The sequence below is a fragment of the Podarcis cretensis genome (genome assembly GCF_951804945.1).
Source record: "Podarcis cretensis genome assembly, chromosome: 18".
Taxonomy (NCBI): Eukaryota; Metazoa; Chordata; class Lepidosauria; order Squamata; family Lacertidae; genus Podarcis; species Podarcis cretensis.
Window position 1 is genome coordinate 9307453 of NC_137188.1, and position 15476 is coordinate 9322928.

Genomic DNA, 15476 nt, shown 5'->3' on the forward strand with positions numbered 1-15476 from the left:
GCGCCTAGGGCTTGCCGATCGAAAGGTCGGCGGTTCGAATCCCTGCGGCGGGGTGCGCTCCCGCTGCTCGGTCCCAGCGCCTGCCAACCTAGCAGTTCGAAAGCACCTCCGGGTGCAAATAGATAAATAGGGACCGCTTACCAGCGGGAAGGTAAACGGCGTTTCCGTGTGCGGCTCTGGCTCTGGCCAGAGCAGCGATGTCACGCTGGCCACATGACCCGGAAGTGTCTCCGGACAGCGCTGGCCCCTGGCCTCTTAAGTGAGATGGGCGCACAACCCCAGAGTCTGTCAAGACTGGCCCGTACGGGCAGGGGTACCTTTACCTTTACCTATGGAGACCGCTTGCCAGGCTGGCGGTGCGGAGAAGGGCTTTTCTCCCCACCGCAAGCCTTCAGGACAGTTACGGGAACAGAGGGGAAGGCGCGCAGCGCTTCTCCTCTGTTCCCGGGGCTTGCGGTGGGAGGAGGGTTTTTCCTCCCCACGCCAACATTCAGAACAGCATTCTGAAAGTTGGCGGTGGGAAGGAAAACCCTCCTCCCACCGCAAGTCTTCAGGACAGCCATCCCAAGGCTGGCGGCGGGAGGAGGTCTCTCCGCCCCACCGCCAGCCTTCGGAGGAGGTCCGAGGACAGTGGGGAAGACGCGCTGCGCTTCCCCGCTCTCCCGGAGATTTCCCTATGGGCTTTCGTCTTGCGAAGCAAGCCCATAGGGAAATTCGTTTTGCGAAGCGCCTCCAAAACGGAAAACCCTTTCGTCTAGCGGGTTTTCCGTCTTGCGAGGCGTTCGTCTTGCGGGGCACCACTGTAGTCTATTACAGTGTTTCCCAACCTTGGGTCTCCAGCTGCTGTTGGACTACAATTCCCATCATCCCTGATCATTGGTCTTGCTAGCAAGGGATGATGGGAGTTGTAGTCCAAAAACAGCTGGAGACCCAAGGTTGGGAAACACTGGTCTATTATAGACTCTATTACTTGCATCTGCCATTCTTCCAAGGTGGGCAAATCTTGTGTCTTCCAGTACTTTGCGATGAGGCCTTCCCGATCCCTGCCTAGGCAGCCCCTTCCGCAGGCAGGAGCCCGTCAGGTGCAGCTGCCTCCTCCAGCCCCGCCCTGCCCGCCGACTCTTGCAGCCGCAGCCCCTTTAAAAACCCAGGCCTCTTGGAGAAACTCCATTTCCCGGCATGCCCTCCCGGAAGCCCCGCCCACCGACATCCGGCCTCCCCTCCCTTCTGACTCGCCTTCCCTTTTCCGCGGCGGCGGCGGCGGCGAGAGCGAGGGAGGGCGGAGGAGGGGGGGCGTGGCTCTCGGAGCGGCAGCCGCGCGGGCCAATGGCGACGCCGCTTCCGCCTCGGGGCAGCCAATGGGCGCTGGCGGAGGGCGTGGCCTCGCTGTGGGAGGGGAGGGGGCCGGGGAGGCGGCGGCGGCGGCGGCCGGAGGGGGGGCGAGAAGTTGCTGAGGAGGCGCCTGGAGGGGGAAGATGGTAGGTGGGCGGCCGCCCGCCCCGCGCAGGCCCCTCCCCCGGGGGAAGGAGCCCCCCCAACGGGTGGGGGGCCTCCTTGGGGGGCGGGGCGGAGGGGGGGCTCATTGAGGGGGGGAGGGGAGCCTCCATTGGGTGGGGGAGGTGGGGCAGAGGGTTCTGGAAAGGGGCCTGGGGGGCATGGTGATTATTATTGGGGGGGGGTTGTGCATGGGCTTCAAAGGGGGGAGGCCTGGCTCTCTGTTTTTTTGGGGGGGGAGAATGTGCTTTTAGGGGGAGGCACTGAGGATGGGGGGGAGTCCAGTGAGACTGGGGGGGGGTCCTGTGCACAGGCGTGCAAGGGGGGGGGAGGCCTGGGTCTCTGGTTTTTTTGGAGGGGGGAGGATGTGCTTTTAGGGGGCAGCACTGAGGATGGGGGGGAGTCCAGTGAGACTGGGGGGGGGGGGTCCTGTGCACAGGCGTGCAAGGGGGGGAGGCCTGGGTCTCTGTTTTTTTTGGGGGGGAGGATGTGCTTTAGGGGGCAGCACAGAGTATGGGAGGGGTCCAGTGAGGCTAGGGGGTCTTATTTTTTGGGGGGGAGAGGATGTGCTTTTAGGGGGAGGCACTGAGGTTGGGGGGAGTCCAATGAGGCTGGGGGGGGTCCTGTGCACAGGCTTGCAAGGGGGGGAGGCCTGGGTCTCTGATTTTTTGGAGGGGGGCAGGATGTGCTTTTAGGGGGCAGCACTGAGGTTGGGGGGTGTCCAGTGAGGCTGGGGGGGGGTCCTGTGCACAGGCGTGCAAGGGGGGGAGGCCAGGGTCTCTGTTTTTTTGGAGGGGGGGAGGATGTGCTTTTAGGGGGCAGCACTGAGGTTGGGGGGTGTCCAGTGAGGCTGGGGGGCGTCCTGTCCACAGGCATGCAAGGGGGGGAGGCCTGGGTCTCTGTTTTTTTGGAGGGGGGGAGGATGTGCTTTTAGGGGGCAGCACTGAGGCTGGGGGTGTCCAGTGAGGCTGGGGGGGGTCCTGTGTACAGGCTTCCATGGTGGGGCAGGGGGCTCTGGAAAGGGGCCTGGGGTGATTATTATTTGGGGGCGCTGTGCACAGGTTTGCAAGGTGAGGAGGCCTGGGTCTCTGTTATTTTTTGTGGGGGGAGGATGTGCTTTTAGGGGGCAGCACAGAGTGTGGGGGGAGGGGTCCAGTGGGGTTGGGGTGCTGTGCATTACGAACTGGTGGGGCTAAGCAGGGGCGGGGTGTCTCATCTGTGGGGTGGGGAGGCAAACTGGGGTCTGCGGTGCTTTCAGGTCGGCGGCAGAGAGGGGAGCCTGATGAGGTAAAGAGGGGGCCATTGGTGTGGTCCTTGTTTCTGCCTCCAAACCACACCCCCCCACAATGAATGGGGGAGCTGTTTGGGAGCTTTATGGAGCTTCTCCCCCCCCCCCATCCCATCCCCCTTCCATCAGGGAGGGGCTTTGACTGGCGCTGGCGGGGAGAAGCACCCCTGTTGGGTTGCTGTGGGAACAAAGCCGGGTGGGGGTTAGGGGGTGTCTTAATGAGCTTATAGGGCAGGAGGTGCAAATTTTGGGGGACAGGAAAAGCTTCCATCAGTGAGGCTGGGATGACTAGGGAAGACCCCAGACCCTCATGTGGGTTGTCTGGAAAATGTTGCTTTTAGGATTTGCCACTGTATTCTGCTCTGGTCAGACCTCACCTGGAGTACTGTGTCCAGTTCTGGGCACCACAGTTCAAGAAGGACACGGACAAACTGGAACGTGTCCAGAGGAGGGCAACCAAAATGGTCAAAGGCCTGGAAATGATGCCTTATGAGGAACGGCTAAGGGAGCTGGGCATGTTTAGCCTGGAGAAGAGGAGGTTAAGGGGTGATATGATAGCCATGTTCAAATCTATAAAAGGATGTCACATAGAGGAGGGAGAAAGGTTGTTTTCTGCTGCTCCAGAGAAGCGGACACGGAGCAATGGATCCAAACTACAAGAAAGAAGATTCCACCTAAACATTAGGAAGAACTTCCTGACAGTAAGAGCTGTTTGACAGTGGAATTTGCTGCCAAGGAGTGTGGTGGAGTCTCCTTCTTTGGAGGTCTTTAAGCAGAGGCTTGACAACCATATGTCAGGAGTGCTCTGAGGGTGTTTCCTGCTTGGCAGGGGGTTGGACTCGATGGCCCTTGTGGTCTCTTCCAACTCTATGATTCTATGAAAGGTTTGGGGTTTGCTGTCGGCATGGGGGGGACACGGGGATTCGGGGTGACCGTTGAGTAAGTTTCCTGCTGGGGGTGTTGCCTTTGGTCAGGGAGCAAGCTTTGTTGTCAGGGGGTTCGTTCCAGCATTTTATGCAATCAATTCTCCGTGCTCACAACAGCCCTAAAAGGTAGGCTAGGTTGAGAGAGGCAGCAGTGAGCTTTGTGTTGCTGAGTGGGGATTCGAACTCAGGTCTCTGCCAGGCTGTAGCTTGACACCCGAACCGTTGTGGCACACTTTTTGTTGTTGGTCTGGACGGTTTCTGTGCCACAAGAATATGCCTCTGGGAGAGGTTAGCGGATTCTGCGTTGGGGTGAGTCAGCTGCCTGTCTCAGGGGTGCTTATAGGTTGTGGTGAGGCCTGCCTAGATCATACAAGAAATCAGAAAATCATAGATTTGGAAGGGATCCTGACGACCATCTAGTCCAACCCCCTCGCAATGCAAGAATTTGCAGCTGTTCCTGACAGGAATCAAACCTTGGTGTTATTAGCACTGCACTCTAACCAACTAAGCCGCCCTGAGCCCAGTCTTGGCTGGGGAGGGCAGGGTATAAATAAAAATTGATTATTATTATTATAATTATTATTAAGCTACCCAGCGGATTGCAGATGTAGCAATTTTTGTCTAGGGCTTTATATAAGGCATCTTCCTATTTTGACTATATTTGGAACCACGAAGACTAGTAACTTACTGTTTAGGGGCAACATATATATATAATGAGAGGGATGCGGGTGGCACTGTGGGTTAAACCACAGAACCACAGAATGTCGGTGGTTTGAATCCCCACGACGGGGTGAGCTCCCATTGCTCAGTCCCTGCTCCTGCCAACCTAGCAGTTCGAAAGCACGTCAAAGTGCAAGTAGATAAATAGGTACCACTCCAGCGGGAAGGTAAACGGCGTTTCCGTGCGCTGCTCTGGTTCGCCAGAAGCGGCTTAGTCCTGCTGGCCACATGATCTGGAAGCTGTACGCCGGCTCCCTTGGCCAATAAAGCGAGATGAGCGCTGCAACCCGAGAGTCGGCCACGACTGGACCTAATGGTCAGGGGTCCCTTTACCTTTACCTATATATATCATGATAATAAAAATACGTTGCTAAAATTAAGGTTTTTTTGCAGGACGGGAGGGATCAAGTTTCTAGTCCTTAAGGGCAGCGAAGGGTCAGGCAGCTTCCTGAATTTGTGGCACGCTGAAGAGATGATGAGAGCAAGAGAAAAGCAAAGGGGGAGCGTCCGCCCCAAAAGTTGCTTGCTGCTTAAAAGCCTGTCTGTGGTTTCACTTTCCTTTCTGTTTTGCTTCATTCCAGGCTGATTTTCTGAAAGGGTTGCCTGTCTACAATAAAAGCAATTTCAGCCGTTTCCACGCAGATTCTGTATGTAAAGCATCGGTGAGTACCAACTCTTGGCTTGAGATCCAACAAAGAGTCGCACTTGAGGCCCTTTCAGAGAGTCTTTTCGAGGGTTGAGGGTCCTTGTTATTTCAGGGTTTTTTTGGGGGGTGAACCCAGAATTGATCTCCCACCAAGACACTCCATTTGTGCACGATTTCATAGAATCGTAGTATTGTCAAGTTAGAAGGGATCCTGTGGATCTTCTACTCCAACCCCTTGCAGTGCAGGAATCTCAACTAAATCATGCATGACAATTAATAAAAATAATTTATTAATATTACCCCGCCCATCTGGCTGGGCTTCCCCAGCCACTCTGGGCGGCTTCCAAAAAAATATTAAAATACTGTAATACATCAAACGTTAAAAGCTTCCCTGAACAGGACTGCCTTCAGATGTCTTCTAAAAGTCTGGTAGTTGTTGTTCTCTTTGACATCTGGTGGGAGGGTGTTCCACAGGGAGGGTGCCACTACCGAGAAGGCCCTCTGCCTGGTTCCCTGTAACTGGGCTTCTCGGAGTGAGGGAACCGCCAGAAGGCCCTCGGCACTGGACTTCAGTGTCCGGGCAGAACGATAGGGGTGGAGACCATCCAACCTTTGTTTAGAAACCCGCAAAGAATTATAGAGTCCCCCATCTCCTGAGGGAGTGAGTTCCACTGGTGAACAGCTCTTACCCTCAGAAATTTCTTCCTGGTGTTTAGTTGGAATCTCCTTCCTTTCAACGTGAATCTATTGGTTTGGGTCCTCCCCTCCGGCGCGGCAGAAAACAATCTTGCTCTGTCGTTTGTGTGGTAGTACTTTAGATATTCTGGAGACTCTTGAGAGTCCCATGGACTGCAAGAAGATCAAACCTCTCCATTCTGAAGGAAATCAGCCCTGAGTGCTCACTGGAAGGACAGATCCTGAAGCTGAGGCTCCAAGACTTTGGCCACCTCATGAGAAGAGAAGACTCCCTGGAAAAGACCCTGATGTTGGGAAAGATGGAGGGCACAAGGAGAAGGGGACGACAGAGGACGAGATGGTGGGACAGTGTTCTCGAAGCTACCAGCATGAGTTTGACCAAACTACAGGAGGCAGTGGAAGACAGGAGTGCCTGGCGTGCTCTGGTCCAGGGAGTCACGAAGAGTCGGACACGACTAAACGACTAAACAACAATGCTACGTCTTAGTAATCATAGCATCCTTTTCTAAGCGCTCGCAGACCGGCTGTTGAATTACAGTAATACCTTTCCCAGTATTAAATGTCAAGCTGACAAGTCAGTAGTTATCTGGGTTTTTGAAGAGGGACAACATTTCTCTGCAGGAACCTCCCCTGTTCTCCAAGAATTCGCAAAGTTTATAGACAGAGGCTCTGAGATTGCACCCGCAACATCCTCGAAATCATTTAAAGTCGCTAGGTCTTTCCTTATCACCTCTTCCTATTTTGGGTTGCAGCTCTCTCCTTACATCATTTATTCTGTTATCAGGTTAGGCACTGCTTTCCTTTTGGTTGAAGGCAGAGGCAAAACAATGGATTATAAATTAATGGATTGTGCTGTCTGTCTGTAGGAATTGGGCAGCGGAGGGGAACGAACAAAAATGGAATATCCGTATTATAAGCAGGCCCTTTTTTTTAAAAGCAGCAACACACAAATGGCTTTCAAATCTGCAACCATGTTCTCAGAAATTACGGGCAAAGTCTGACCTCACAGTTCATCTGTGCCTTCATGTTTATGTGTGTAAAAACTGAGTGTGCATCGGCTTAATATTTTAAAAATGCAGAAACTTGGGTCCTGTTCTATTTTCCTGTTGGAATCAGCCCTTTATTCAGAACCATGAGGGCTAGCATCTTAAAGTCTTGGCGAGATCGTCTCTCTCCCAGACAGCAGACCCGCAGCCTCTTGAGATCCGCTTGCCTCTAAGCAGCGGCGTGTTTCCCCGTCGGAAAACCCTGGCGTTTTCCTGTCGGATTAGAAGGAGCATCTACAGGAAGGTATCTAGGAGAAACATATCCTAGCAAAGTACCGTATTTTTTGCTCTATAAGACTCACTTTTCCCCTCCTAAAAAGTAAGGGGAAATGTGTGTGCGTCTTATGGAGCGAATGCAGGCTGCGCAGCTATCCCAGAAGCCAGAACAGCAAGAGGGATTGCTGCTTTCACTGCGCAGCGATCCCTCTTGCTGTTCTGGCTTCTGAGATTCAGAATATGTTTTTTCTTGTTTTCCTCCTTCAAAAACTACGTGCGTCTTGTGGTCTGGTGCATCTTATAGAGCGAAAAATACAGCACAGCTTTCAAGCTGTCTGCAAGCTCCCGTTCCCTCGAGAAACAGGCCTGTGTGGTTTTTAGTGGCAAAGTGGGGTGAAATCTTTGAAAATCAGAAGCAAAGTAAATAAGCCTGTCGTCAGAAAATGCGTTAATGAAACTGCAGTCTATCGTCCCTTCTAGGATTCATGTGATGTGGTTTTTGAGCTCTTCGTAGCATGCAACCCAGCTGCAGCCAGCTTTCGGGGGAGGCAGAATTATGTGATTACTGTATTTTTTGCTCTAAAAGACTCACTTTTTCCCTCCTAAAAAGTAAGAGGAAATGTGTGTGCGCCTTATGGAACGAATGCAGGCTGTGCAGCTATCCCAGAAGCCAGAACAGCAAGAGGGATTGCTGCTTTCACTGCACAGCGATCCCTCTTGCTATTCTGGCTTCTGAGATTCAGAATATTTTTTTTCTTGTTTTCCTCCTCCAAAAACTAGGTGCGTCTTGTGGTCTGGTGCGTCTTATAGAGCGAAAAATACGGTAATTTGTCGGTTTTTCTACCACTTTGGATAGTACCGCTGGTTATGTTATTGTTAATATCTGGTTGCTTTGGGGGTGCTTATCATATCTGACTCCATTTTTTAGTTATGACAACCAACTGTTTTTATCTCTTGCCAGATTAATTTTTAGCGACTTTCCACATTTTCAACAAACCCATAACAAATTTTATACAACTGTTTCCAAAAAATTGACTTCCTGCCCCCTTCTTAGATGTGTCCAGAATTACCCCTTATTGCTGCTTATAATTTCATAGCGATCTCATTTGTTAACTCCTCCTCGTACGTTAGTTAACATTCCCAATATTGTGAGGATTACTACTCCATTTATCGATCCGCGTTAAACCATTCATTATCATTTCTGAAATTTAAGCAGCTGGTATCGATTGGTAGCTTAAGATGAATTCAAAATGATTGAAAAACTAACTTACTTGGATTGATGACATTTTGAAACAAGTCTGTCCTGGTTGTCTTTTCCTGCTTTTTTTTTGCTGTTGCGCAGCGAGGCTCCTTTGGAGAAAGGAGAATGCAAACTAGAGCAAGAATAGCACTGTGAGGATCGTATCCCATACTAGCCATAAAGGTAAAGGTAAAGGTACCCCTGCCCGTACGGGCCAGTCTTGACAGACTCTGGGGTTGTGCGCCCATCTCACTTAAGAGGCCAGGGGCCAGCGCTGTCCGGAGACACTTCCGGGTCACGTGGCCAGCGTGACATCGCTGCTCTGGCGAGCCAGAGCCGCACACGGAAACGCCGTTTACCTTCCCGCTGGTAAGCGGTCCCTATTTATCTACTTGCACCCAGAGGTGCTTTCGAACTGCTAGGTTGGCAGGCGCTGGGACCGAGCAGCGGGAGCGCACCCCGCCGCAGGGATTCGAACCGCCGACCTTTCGATCGGCAAGCCCTAGGCGCTGAGGCTTTAACCCACAGCGCCACCTGCGTCCCCTAGCCATACTCAGGAGTAAACCTGTTGGAATTAAGGAGCGTGGCTAACTTGGGCCTGTCGATTTCAGCAGGTCTTTCGTAACCAGAGATTGGTTACAGCCCTGACTTTGGGATCTTTGGACTTAGAATAATAAGAATGATATTAGTAGTAGCAGTGTTAGTATTATTAGTATTCTTACTACCCCGCCCATCTGGCTGGGTTTCCCCAACCACTCTGGGTGGCTCCCAACAGAATATTAAAAACACGATAAAACATCAGCCATTAAAAACTTCCCTAAACAGAGCTGCCTTCAGATGTCTTCTAAAAGTCAGATAGTTTATTTCCTTGACCTCTGATGGGAGGGTGTTCCACAGGGTGGGCGCCACCACCGAGAAGGCCCTCTGCCTGGTTCCCTGCAACCTCAGTTCTCGCAGGGAGGGAACCGCCAGAAGGCTCTCGGAGCTGGACCTCAGTGTCCTGGCTGGACGATGGGGGTGGAGATGCTCCTTCAGGTCTATTGGGCCTTTGAGGCCGTTTAGGGCTTTAAAGGTCAGCACCAACACATTGAATTGTGCTCAGAAACGTACTGGGAGCCAATGTAGGTCTTTCAGGACCGGTGTTATATGGTCTCGAAGGCCACTCCCAGTCCCCAGTCTAGCTGCCGTATTCTGGATTAATTGTTGTTTCCGGGTCACCTTCAAAGGTAGCCCCGTGTAGAGCGCATGGCAGTAGTCCAAGCGGGAGATAACCAGAGCATGCACCACTCTGGCCAGACAGTCTGCGGGCAGGAAGGGTCTCATCCTGCATACCAGGTGGAGCTGATAGACAGCCGCCCTGGACACAGAATTGACCTGCGCCTCCCTGGACAGCTGTGAGTCCAAAACGACTCCCAGGCTGCGCACCTGGTCCTTCAGGGGCACAGTTACTCCAGGGACCTTTTATTTTTTAACCTGTAAGCTCTTTGCAGGCAGAGGTTTGTTTGTAGTTTTGTTTTTGCCCAAGTGGGCAAGTATCTTCAAGAAGAACCAAGTTACCGGGACAGTGTGGGTAATCAACAAGATGATGGTTGAACTTCAAAGATCTCTCTCTCTCACGCAAAAAAATCTCATTCTCTCCTTCTTTTTCAATTTACAGAACAGAAGGCCATCAGTATATCTCCCTACGAGGGAATATCCGTCAGAACAAAGTAAGCACTGGCTTTTTCGCTCCTCCTCTTTTCTTGAGCTTTCCACTTGGGAAATATCTGTGGCCCTCCGGATTTTGCTGGGCATCCCCTTCCACCGTCGCCCTTGACCATTGGTCATGCTGGCCAACGTGGTTGCTGGGAGACGGGGTCCAGGAACGTCGGCAGGGACACAGGCGGTGTAAAAGAGAACTGGGCAATGCAATTTTTGAGAAGGCTGCGAGCGCTTGCCTCGCCGCTCGATCACCTGAGATCACCTGCAGGAACACGACCGGTCGTTCCCCGAGCCGGTGAGGATCATTTGGCTATAATAAACTGAGCCTATGGAACTCTCTGCCACAAGGTCCTGCGGGCAGCTTCTCAGCTAGCGCCTGCTGTAAACTTTCCATTTCTGTTAGCCTTATGCAGGCAGCAAAGTATATCTTTCCGCAATAGTTACCTGATCTTAACTTTCTGCATGGCTTTTATTACCGTATTTTTCGCCCTATAGGACGCACTTTTTCCCCCTCCAAAAATGAAGGGGAAATGTGTGTGCGTCCTATGGGGCGAATGCAGGCTTTAGCTGAAGCCTGGAGAGCCCCAGCGCCAGCCCCACAAGGTCGGGGGACAGCGGGGAGGTGGAACGCTGCCATCCCGCTGTCTCCCGATGTGGTTTGGAGGCTGACGGGGGGAGACGCGTGCTTCTCCCCACCGCCAGCCCCGCAAGCTCCGGGGACAGCTGGGAGGCGCAGCGCGTCTTCCCGCTGTCCCCGGACCTGGTCTGAAGGCGGGCGGCAGGGAGAAGAGTGCTTCTCCCCGCTGCCGGCCCCACAAGCGCTTTGGGGGGGAATAAATTTTTTTTTTCTTTCCCCCCCAAAAAAAACTTGGTGCGTCCTATGGGCCAGTGCGTCCTATGGGGCGAAAAATACGGTATGTGGTTTATTGTCGCAAGCCAGTTGTGAATAATAGAGGCGTATATAAATGTCTTTATAAATAGATTTTAAAAACTGCACATCCTTCCCCATGTATTCTTCTTTGGCGATCCCTCGTAGCCGAGTAAGATTGTCTTCCATGAACATGCTTTTAACAGTGAGTCCGTAAGTGACTGTGGAGGCCAATTCTGGATCCACACATCCTTCCACGCTAGGGACATAGGTTTCCGGATGGGAGTTGATCCCAGTGAGGGTTTGCCAAGCATGCTTTCCTCTTAGCACATTTCTCCCTTGCGTCCTGAGTTCGAGTGTCTTCAAAGCCCATGACACCTTTGGTAAAGGCTGTTCTCCAACTGGAGCGCTCGCAGTCCAGTGATTCCCAGTTGTCGGTGTTTATACTACATTTTAAAAGATTTGCCTTGAGAGAGTCTTTAAGCCTATTTCGTTGTCCACCATCATTACGCTTTCCATTTTCAAGTTTGGAATAGAGGAGTTGCTTTGGAAGACGATAATCAGGCATCCACACAACATGACCAGTTCAACGAAGTTGATGTTGAAGAATCATTGCTTCAACGCTGGTGATCTTTGCTTCTTCCAGTACGCTGGCCCTAGTTCTCCTGTCTTCCCAAGTGATGTGTAAAACTATACGGCCATTTAAAAGAAAGAAATTTATTGTGATAATGTCCTTTATCTCCCCCCTTCCCCGGTTCTCTCTTCCAACAGTTATAGTAACAGAAAAGACGAACATACTTTTGCGTTACCTACATCAGCAGTGGGACAAAAAGGTACGGAACGTGCTCTGCTAGCAATTTGCGCAATCTTGTCTAATTTCAAAAGCATCCCCCGGCAAGGGAGGGCGGCCTTCAAACTTTCTTTCAGGTCCCGTGCAAGGTGGGTGGTAGGAAAAGGCTACAGAGCCTGGCCTTACGCTCCTGGAACACATCTGTTCTGTTTGGGGCTCTTGCTAAAGCTGCTCATCTTTCCATAAGCCTTATGAGAATTTTATCCCTGTTGGTTCTGAATTGATCTCTGTATGTGGGCGGTCGTTTTTTCTGCTCTCTTTATATTACAATTCTTTTGTACATACCGTTGTTTTAAAAGCGATTGATTCTATATATACAGTGGTACCTCGGAGGTCGAACGGAATCCATTCCGGAAAGCCGTCCGACTTCCGAAAACGTTCTAAAATCAAGGCGCGGCTTCCGATTGGCTGCAGGAAGCTCCTGCAGCCAATCGGAAGCCGCGCCGGACGTTCAGGTTCCAAAGAACGTTCGCAAACCGGAACACTCACGTCCAGCTTTGCGGCGTTCGGGAGCCAAAACGTTTGACTCACAAGGCGTTTGAGATCCAAGGTATGACTGTATATATAAACAGTTGAATTCTTACATAGCAAAGTGCTCTGGGAAGCTCTCCGTAAACAAAATCGATGATGATAATAATGAATTACGCACCTAAGCCCCAAAACACGCACGCAACCCTTTGAAATTGTATCCAGCTGTGTTACACCCCGAGTAAAGGTAAAGGGACCCTGACCATTAGGTCCAGTCGTGACCGACTCTGGAGTTGCGGCGCTCATCTCGCTTTACTGGCCGAGGGAGCCAGCGTCCAGCTTCCGGGTCATGTACCCAGCATGACTAAGCCGCTTCTGGCGAACCAGAACAGCGCACGGAAACGCCGTTTACCTTCCCGCCGGAGTGGTACCTATTGATCTACTTGCACTTTGACGTGCTTTCGAACTGCTAGGTTGGCAGGAGCAGGGACCGAGCAATGGGAGCTCACCCCGTTGCGGGGATTTGAACCACCAACCTTCTGACCGGCAAGCCCTAGGCTCTGTGGTTTAACCCACAGCGCCACCCGCGTCCCTGTTACACCCAGAGTAGACCCACTGAAACCAACAGACCCGAGTCTCTTGTGTCCATTCATTTTGGTGGGTCTGCCTAGAGCAGTGTTTCCCAACCTTGGGCCTCCAGCTGTTTTTGAACTACAATTCCCATCATCCCTGACCACTGGTCTTGCTAGCTAGGGATGATGGGAGTTGTAGTCCAAAAACAGCTGGAGGCCCAAGGTTGGGAAACACTGGCCTAGAGTGTAACATTCGCCTCCCCTCAAAGCAAACAAACCCCTCCCGGTTCATTTCTTTGGGTCGACCCCTAAGGATGTTGGAGGCGTACTTTGCCAATTTAACTTGCCTCTTTGCCGTTCTTGTTTGTGGGGGAACCGCCTTGTTCCTTTACTTCGGGGGGCGAAAACCTGTGTACGAATCGCTCTGAACCCGATCAGCGATCAATCTCACCCTGGTTTCTCTTATCCACCCTCCATCTCTCTACTCTTCTTGCTCCTGTCAGAACGCAGCGAAGAAAAGAGACCCCGAACAGGTGGAAATAGAAGGCGAGAATTCAGCTCCACCCCGGAAAATCGCCCGGACGGACAGCCAGGATATGAATGAGGACACTTAAAAACTAAAACAAACTTTTTTTTTTTTGCTTGTCTTCTGTGTTAAAATTTACAGGGGCTTCCTGTGTGGTATTTTTTTTGTGGTGGGGGGGGGGGAGTGTCTGTTGACCATGTATGCACACCAACACACACATTTCCACAATCAGCTTGCCTTTCTTCCTCTGCTGGTCCACCCTTCACTATGCAGCCACTTTAGATCTGTAGCAGCCAATGTATTTATTTCTGTTTATTTGTGTGTGTGTTGGCGAAAGCGGGGACGAAAGAGGCATGGCGGGGGGGGTGTCGTGGGGCAGAAGAGAGAGAGAGGGGTTTCTTCTTCCATTTTTTCTCTCCATTATTATTTATGTGCTCTCTCGCTCTCTCTGTTGCAACAAGTCGGGAATACAAAATGATGTTTAAACTGTGATCCATTCCCTTTCTGTTTAGGGGGAAAAGGCAAAAAAAAAAAAGACACACACACCCCCCACACACTTTTGCGGCTAATATCTCCCCCCCCCCCCCAAAAAAAGAAAAATATCTTTGTACTAACGTGAACTGTATCCAAGCTCATGCTGAAACACCCCCCTGACTTTTTTGTGGAATCAAACCTTCCATCTGTACAATTACTTGTGTGCGTAAAAGAGGGGGTGTGGTTTTCAAATTATTCCTTTGCACCTCCTAATCGTAAGTGTGATCTGAGGCGAGGAGGCCGTATCCTTTCATTTCGATGTTTTCGTTTTCTGGAAAAGCTTTTTTTTTTTTTTAATTAAAAAAAATATCGTCGGCGGTCCTTCTTCGATGGATTCTCTTCACCAGACGTGTCGTGTCCTCTTTAGCTGATAACTGCTGTATTGTTTTTATTTTTATTATTAAAAAAACACGCCCATCTTTAGCTTTCTGTCCTGGGGAGTTTTGTTACCATGTCAGCCGTAGGTTGTGAAGAGGAAAGGAAAACATTTCTGCTTGTCACCGACCCCTTTCTCCCTCCATCCCCTGACCCACCCCCCGCAAATATCTCTCTCTCTCTCTCTCTCTCTCTCTCTCTCAGATCACTCTTGAATGGACCAGTTCTGTGCAACTTTTGCAGTAGAATAAAGAAGGATCTTTCTCACCAATTTGGCTGGGTTTATTTCGGGGTTCTGCGCCGTGAGCTGTGCCGGGTTGACGCCCGATTTAGCAGGAAACCCGTTGAGAGCCAGCGTGGTGTAGTGGTTAAGAGTGGTAGACTCGTAATCTGGTGAACCGGGTTCACGTCTCCACTCCTCCACACACAGCTGCTGGGTGACGATGGGCTAGTCACACTTCTCTGAAGTCTCTCAGCCCCACTCACCTCACAGAGTGTTTGTTGTGGGGAGGAAGGGAAAGGAGAATGTTAGCCGCTTTGAGACTCCTTAGGGTAGTGATAAAGTGGGATATCAAATCCAAACTCCTCCTCCTCTTCTGAACTGAACAGACCTGAGTTAAGTAAAAGCCGTCCTTTTCAACGGGCGCTGTATCATACAGAGTTGTGAGGGACCCCCCAAGGGCCTCGCAGTCCAACCATAAAAAGGTAAAGGGATCCCTGACTATTAGGTTCAGTCGTGGACGACTCTGGGGTTGCGGTGCTCATCTCGCTTTACTGGCCGAGGGAGCCAGTACAGCTTCCGGGTCATGTGGCCAGCAGGACTAAGCCGCTTCTGGAGAACCAGAGCAGCGCACGGAAACGCCGTTTACCTTCCCGCCGGAGCGGTACCTATTTATCTACTTGCACTTTGATGTGCTTTCGAACTGCTAGGTTGGCAGGAGCAGGGACCGAGCAACGGGAGCTCACCCCGTCGCGGGGATTTGAACCGCCGACCTTCTGATCAGCAAGTCTAGGCTCTGTGGTTTAACCCACAGCGCCACCCGCATCCCTAGTCCAACGAAAGCTGTCAACTATTTCCCTTTTCTTGCAAAGAATCCTATTTGGAATAAGGGAATTTCCCTGTAAAAAAGGGAAACGCTGACAGCTATGAGTCCAGCCCACCTGGAGTGCAGGAACCACACCATGGAATCTAACCCAACCGTTCCGCTAGACGTTTAGCTGTGCAATGGGACATTTCCTCCCAGGCACCCCATAAATCTGCTCCAGGTTGGGGGACCCCCCCCCCCCCGGGACTCGATTTAGAGGTCATG

At 51.5% G+C, this 15476-nt stretch overlaps 1 protein-coding gene across 2 annotated transcripts; it reads left to right on the forward strand.

Moving 5' to 3' along the window:
• Positions 1-1406: 1406 nt before the first annotated feature.
• On the forward strand, positions 1407-14437 carry DDA1 (DET1 and DDB1 associated 1). Of its 2 annotated transcripts, none has more exons than XM_079961055.1 (5): positions 1407-1478; positions 5010-5090; positions 9930-9981; positions 11613-11674; positions 13235-14437. In XM_079961055.1, exons 1-5 carry the CDS (start codon positions 1476-1478, stop codon positions 13343-13345), a joined length of 309 nt encoding a protein of 102 aa, XP_079817181.1. In that variant the 5' UTR covers positions 1407-1475; the 3' UTR covers positions 13346-14437. The 2 variants fall into 2 exon arrangements, with proteins under 2 accessions (XP_079817181.1, XP_079817180.1); XM_079961054.1 differs by lacking the exon at positions 1407-1478 and adding an exon at positions 3967-4017.
• Positions 14438-15476: the final 1039 nt, after the last annotated feature.